The following is a 6,328-nucleotide window of genomic DNA, read 5'->3' as shown; positions in this document are numbered from 1 at the left end:
CCTGGTTAAAACAGGGGGGCCCAACCAGGGCTAGGGGTGCGAGTCTTGGAGGCCACGCTCTGGCCGGGGTCGGGAGCCGAGGACCCAGCACCCCCAACGCTACTTCCAGCTCCCAGAGTTCCAGCCGCGGCCGCACTCCCTTGCCAGGGGCGCGCGCGCCTGCGGCCGGGGGCCTACACCCACGGCCCCAGCTCACCCATCGCCTGTGGAAGGCGATTGTGCCGGGGCCGCTCCCTCCCCCAGGACCCCTCCAGCTGCCCCGGGCCGGCGCGCGGTGGAGCGGCGTCCTGCGCGCAGCCCCTACCCCAGCGCGGCGCGCGTTACCCCGCGCACCGACACCGTGAGAGGGACAGAGTTGGAGCCAAGTTTGAGCGCGGAGCACCACAGAGCTGTCCAGGGAAGCAGGGTCCCCCAGCCGACACCTGGACGCCAGAGGTGCAGCGAGGAGGAAAAGCCTCCAGGCCGACGCGCGGCGCTGGGGACTGGGTGGGAGGTGGCAGGGCCGGGGAGTCCGGCGGGTGCCAGCGCCGGCCGCAGAGGGTGAGCTGGGGGCCCCGGAAGGCCGGCCGGCCCCTGTCGCGCTCGAGAGGAGCAGCGATCGGTGCTCCCGGGCCCGCCCGAGCTCCCGCAGTCCCTCTGAAAACCCCTACTCTTCTTGCGCCAAACTTTGCGCGGGGCCTGGCTCGCGCGCCCGGGGAGCGCGGCGCGGCAAGGGTTAAGCCAGCCCGTCCCAGCTGACAGTCAGCTGATTGGGCCCTGATTGACAGCTCCGAAAAGTTTCCTTGTTTCTATACTATTATGCTAATCGCCGCCGCGCTCGCAGCCTGCCATTGGCCCAGAGTGCCAGTCAATTTCCCATTTGGGCCTGACGTCACGAGTGCTATAAAACTCAGCAATTGCTTTAAACTCTTCTTGCTGGATCACAGGCTTTAAAATCTTTTTTCATCTTCGCGCTGTAGCTCGGGCCGCTCACCCGCTCGGCCTCCCCCTTGGCTCTTCTGCCTCGCCTTTCCCCAGGACTTCGCGATTTTGCTTTTGAGAGAGAGGGAGAGAGAGAGAGGGAGAGAGAGAGAAACAAGGCAAGAAGGAACTTAACTCCTCGCTCCCTTCCCTCCAGCCAGGCTGCACTTCTGTCTTGCACTGTGCACAGAGGGAGCGAGAGCGAGGGAGAGGAGAGAGAGAGAAAGAGGAAAAAGAGAGCGAGCGAGCCAGGAGACGCGGAGGCGAGAAGCATGAAGCGTTAACTCCCCCGTGCCAAGGCCCGCACCGCCCGGACAGCGCCCGCCGCGCCTGCAGCCCCGAGCGGCCGCCGCGCGCGCCCCGGCGAGCCGAGCCCTCCTTATGCAAAGCGCGCAGCGGAGCGGCGAGCGGGGGACGCCGCGCACCGGGCCGGGCTCCTCCGGCTTCGCCGCCGCCGCCGCCGCAGCTCGCCGAGGACCTCCCCCAGCCTGAAGCCGCCGGCCCGGCGCGCACGGAGGCGAGCAGGCGAGGAGGGGCCGGGGCGAGCGAGCGAGCGAGCGAGTCCCTTGGCGTGAGCAGGCGGGGAGGGAGGGCGGGCGCGGGGGGCGCGGGCAGGGCGGGGGGGCGTGTGCGCGCTCGGAGGTTCCGGGCCAGCCGCCGGCGCGCGAGCTAGAAGCGCCCCAGCCCGGCAAGCTGGCTCACCCGCTCGCCGCCCAGCACAGCCCGCTGGCCCCTCTCCTGCAGCCCATCTGGCGGAGCGGCGGCGGCGGCGGCGGCGGCAGGAGGATGGCAACGGAACTGGCGATGAGCAACTCCGACCTGCCCACCAGTCCCCTGGCCATGGAATATGTTAATGACTTCGATCTGATGAAGTTTGAAGTGAAAAAGGAGCCGGTGGAGACCGACCGCATCATCAGCCAGTGCGGCCGTCTCATCGCCGGGGGCTCGCTGTCCTCCACCCCCATGAGCACGCCGTGCAGCTCGGTGCCGCCTTCCCCCAGCTTCTCGGCGCCCAGCCCGGGCTCGGGCAGCGAGCAGAAGGCGCACCTGGAAGACTACTACTGGATGACCGGCTACCCGCAGCAGCTCAACCCCGAGGCGCTGGGCTTCAGCCCCGAGGACGCGGTCGAGGCGCTCATCAGCAACAGCCACCAGCTCCAGGGCGGCTTCGATGGCTACGCGCGCGGGGCGCAGCAGCTGGCCGCGGCGGCCGGGGCCGGCGCCGGCGCCGCGCTGGGCGGCAGCGGCGAGGAGATGGGCCCCGCCGCCGCCGTGGTGTCCGCCGTGATCGCCGCGGCCGCCGCGCAGAGCGGCGCGGGCCCGCACTACCACCACCACCACCACCACGCCGCGGGCCACCACCACCACCCGACGGCCGGCGCGCCCGGCGCCGCGGGCAGCGCGTCCGGCTCGGCCGGGGGCGCGGGCGGCGCGGGCGGCGGGGGCCCGGCCAGCGCCGGGGGCGGCGGCGGCGGCGGCGGCGGAGGAGGAGGAGGCGGCGGCGGCGGCGGCGGCAGCGGCGGCGGCGGGGGCGCGGCGGGGGCGGGGGGCGCCCTGCACCCGCACCACGCGGCGGGCGGCCTGCACTTCGACGACCGCTTCTCCGACGAGCAGCTGGTGACCATGTCCGTGCGCGAGCTGAACCGGCAGCTGCGCGGGGTCAGCAAGGAGGAGGTGATCCGGCTCAAGCAGAAGAGGCGGACCCTGAAAAACCGCGGCTATGCCCAGTCCTGCCGCTTCAAGAGGGTGCAGCAGCGGCACGTCCTGGAGTCCGAGAAGAACCAGCTGCTGCAGCAGGTCGACCACCTCAAGCAAGAGATCTCCCGGCTGGTGCGCGAGAGGGACGCCTACAAGGAGAAGTACGAGAAGCTGGTGAGCAGCGGCTTCCGAGAAAACGGCTCGAGCAGCGACAACCCGTCCTCTCCCGAGTTTTTCATGTGAGTGTGACACGCGACCCCAGCTAGCCACCTCGCTAGGCGCCGCGCGGGGGTCCGGCCCGGGGGTGGGCTTGCGCTCGCCACCGCCGCGCCCCTCCCCTGCCGAGCCCCCGGCCCCCGCGCGCGCGCGCGCGCACACACACACACACACACACTGACATACACGCGCACACACACACACTGACACACACGCGCGCACACACGCACACACACACGCGCGCACGCACGCACGCAGCCCGCTCCCAGGTGCTGCTGCTGGTGGCGGCGGCGGCTGTTTTAAGTTGGGGAGGGAAGGGGTTTCTGGCCCACGGATTGCCAATCTGAAAGTCTCCATAACCTGCTAGCTTGTTGGTTTTTTTTTTTTTTTTTTTTTTTTTTTTTTTTTTACAACATCCCTCCCTCCCCCCCACGACTTGCACGATGTTCAAAGATCTCTGCGGAGCCCTTGGAGTGAACCATTGCTCACCTTTGAAGCCTGCATCATTCACCTGTTTTTTTGTTTTGTGTTTTTTGTCCCCCCCCCTTCTTTCTTCTTCAGTTCATGAGCTGGTGTTCATTTTCTGTGTGTGTTTTATTTTGTTTGGATTTTTTTTTAATTTTACTTTTTTGGAGCTTGCTGTGTTGCCCAACTTCCACCCTCACTCCCTCTCATCTCCTCCGAGATAAAAGTTTTTTTTCTCCTCCTGAGTTCTTCATGTGAGATTGAGCTTGCAAAGGAAAAAAAAATGTGAAATATTATAGACTTGCAACGTGCTGAGTTCCATCGGGTTTTTTTTTAGCATTGTTATGCTAAACTAGAGAAAAAATCCTCCTGAACCTGCCACAATCAAGCCTGCATCCACCTTCTGGGTATGACTTGTGAGCTTTGGCCTTAGGATGCCAAAGCTAAGAGTTCTGTCTGCCATTTAAAAGAAAACTCATTCTCATCTCATGCATTATTATGCTTGCTACTCCGTCTTAGCAACATGAACTTTAACTGTTTCAAAGACTTTATGGAAAAAAAGACATTATATTAATAAAAAAAAAAGCCTGCATGCTGGACATGTATGGTATAATTATTTTTTTTCTTTTTTTTTTCCTTTTGGCTTGGAAATGGACGTTCGAAGACGTAGAGCATGGCATTCGTACTTTTGTTTTAGTGCCTCACGACTTTTTTGAGTTCAGAACAAAAAAGTGCAACCCTAGAACCTTCTTCCCATGAAAGTTTGCATCTGCTCCCAAACCGCTTTGAGTTCCTCAGAACTTCAGCCTCCATTGTCAGTGCACTGAAGGCATTCCTGTCACAGATACCAGAATGGGTTACAAATTTAACATGGCAAACAGGAAAGAACTCGAATGTTTTCTTTTTATTAAGAATGATGCCCCACTCTGGGGACTAAAATCGTGCTGTTGCCAGAAAGCAGTCTAAAATTTATTTAAAAACAAAAAAAAAAGAGAGAGAGAAATCTGCCCCATTATTTTTGGTTTGTTTTATTTTATTTTATTATATTTTTTTTTTGGCTTTTGGTCATTGTCAAATGTGGAATGCTATGGGTTTCTAGTATATAATTTAATTCTAGTTTTTATAATCTGTTAGCCCAGTTAAAATGTATGCTACAGATAAAGGAATGTTATAGATAAATTTGGAAGAGTTAGGTCTGTTTAGCTGTAGATTTTTTAAAAGATTGATGCACTAAATTGTTTACTGTTGTGATGTTAAGGGGGGTAGAGTTTGCAGGGGGACTGTTAAAAACAAAAGTAGCGTATACAGCATGTGCTTGCAACTTAAACCTAAGTTGGGTATGTGTAGTCTTTGCTATACCACTGACTGTATTGAAAACCAAAGTATTAAAAGGGGAAACACCCCTGTTTATATCTGTAGGGGTATTATTTTACATTCAAAATGTATGTTTTTTTTTTCAAAATTAAAGTATTTGGGACTGAATTGCACTAAGATATAACCTGCAAGCATATAATACAAAAAATTTGCAAAACTGTTTAGAACGCTAATAAAATTTATGCAGTTATAAAAATGGCATTACTGCACAGTTTTAAGACGATGCAGATTTTTTTACAGTTGTATTGTGGTGCAGAACTGGATTTTCTGTAACTTAAAAAAAATCCACAGTTTTAAAGGCAATAATCAGTAAATGTTATTTTCAGGGACTGACATCCTGTCTTTAAAATAATGAAAAGTAAATCTTACCACAATAAATATAAAAAAATCTTGTCAGTTACTTTTCTTTTACATATTTTGCTGTGCAAAATTGTTTTATATCTTGAGTTACTAACTAACCACGCGTGATGTTCCTATGTGCTTTCCTTTCATTTTCAATTCTGGTTATATCAAGAGAAAGAATAATCTACAATAATAAACTGCATTTTTTTTTTGATTCTGTACTCAATTTCTTAGTGTACAGTTTAACTGGGCCCAACAATTGCATGAGGAGTGTAAAAGCATCCTTTTCGCCTGTGAAAGGACTGGTGGAGGAGCAGAGAGGCAGTCATTCAGGGTCAAGTCAGAGGCTGTTTTGCGCGTTGCTGAGGCTGGCCCCCTGTGGAAATTAGTAATATTTCATACAAATGCATATTATGCTTTCTCGATCTTTTTTTTCTTCCTGAAGTTTTCAGTTTTCAAATCAGTTGAACCATCATTACCCTTTGGTGGGGAGGAGGGGGGAAGTCAGTGGTGCTGGACTTTGCAAACAGGGCCCCACGCTGGTGAAATCCAGACACAAACCTGTCTCCGAAAGGGGAGGCAGCAAGTGTGGCCCTGGAAGTGGCTTGAGCATTTCCTGGGACAGATAAACTGCACTTGCCTTTTGGCTAGAATTGATTATTTTTCCTTCTTCTCTTCCACACCGTGATTTTCTTGTTAGCAAGACCTGACAAGATGGAATATAAACACTTTGGACAAATCAAAGTTGTTTGTTTTTGATTTTACTTTTTTCCTTTAACTTTGAAGGTCACTGGCCTTAAATAGGAAAAAGAAAGTCCACCTCTGACTTATGTAACTCCAAGTACGTATCAGGTATAACTGTGGCATCAAATCATATTTCACTGTGAACATTGGTAGAGTGCTTCCCCAGTAAGACAGGCTGGTGACGATTTCAGATCACGTTAGCCCCAGGAATATAAGCAGAAAATAATGCTTTCGTGGAATAAAGGCTGTCCTTTGTTTGCTTTATGGATATTTACCCCGAAACAGGCTGGTCTCGAAGCTGAGTTAGACATCATTTGGAAAGATTGGAGCCATCTTCAATAGCAGGACTCCTAACATTGACCTATTTTAAACGGACACAAATTCATACCACTGGTGTTACAAACTCATGCAGCTTGCACTCTTCCTCAACTTCCCTCCAGAGCCCTGGTAGAATGTGAGACAAAGCCAGCACTGTTGTGAAAATATAGCCAAACACGGATGACTTTTGTTTCAGTTTGTTTCCCATTCT

At 54.4% G+C, this 6,328-nt stretch overlaps 1 protein-coding gene across 5 annotated transcripts in view; it reads left to right on the top strand.

The window, feature by feature from the left end:
• The first annotated feature begins 640 nt into the window (after window positions 1–640).
• The window catches only part of MAF (MAF bZIP transcription factor), a 349,344-nt gene continuing 343,656 nt past the window's right edge, over window positions 641–6,328 (top strand). For all 5 annotated transcript variants that reach the window (XM_051847318.2, XM_051847315.2, XM_051847317.2 and 2 more), the window contains exon 1: window positions 641–2,897. In XM_051847318.2, coding sequence (XP_051703278.2) covers window positions 1,747–2,897 — 1,151 coding nt within the window. In that variant the 5' untranslated portion in view covers window positions 641–1,746. The remainder of the gene's footprint in view (window positions 2,898–6,328) is intronic.

This window comes from Oryctolagus cuniculus, chromosome 18 (genome assembly GCF_964237555.1).
Source record: "Oryctolagus cuniculus chromosome 18, mOryCun1.1, whole genome shotgun sequence".
NCBI classification, from domain to species: Eukaryota; Metazoa; Chordata; class Mammalia; order Lagomorpha; family Leporidae; genus Oryctolagus; species Oryctolagus cuniculus.
Note: the sequence above shows the minus strand (reverse complement) of the source record. Positions and strands in the feature narration are given on the sequence as shown.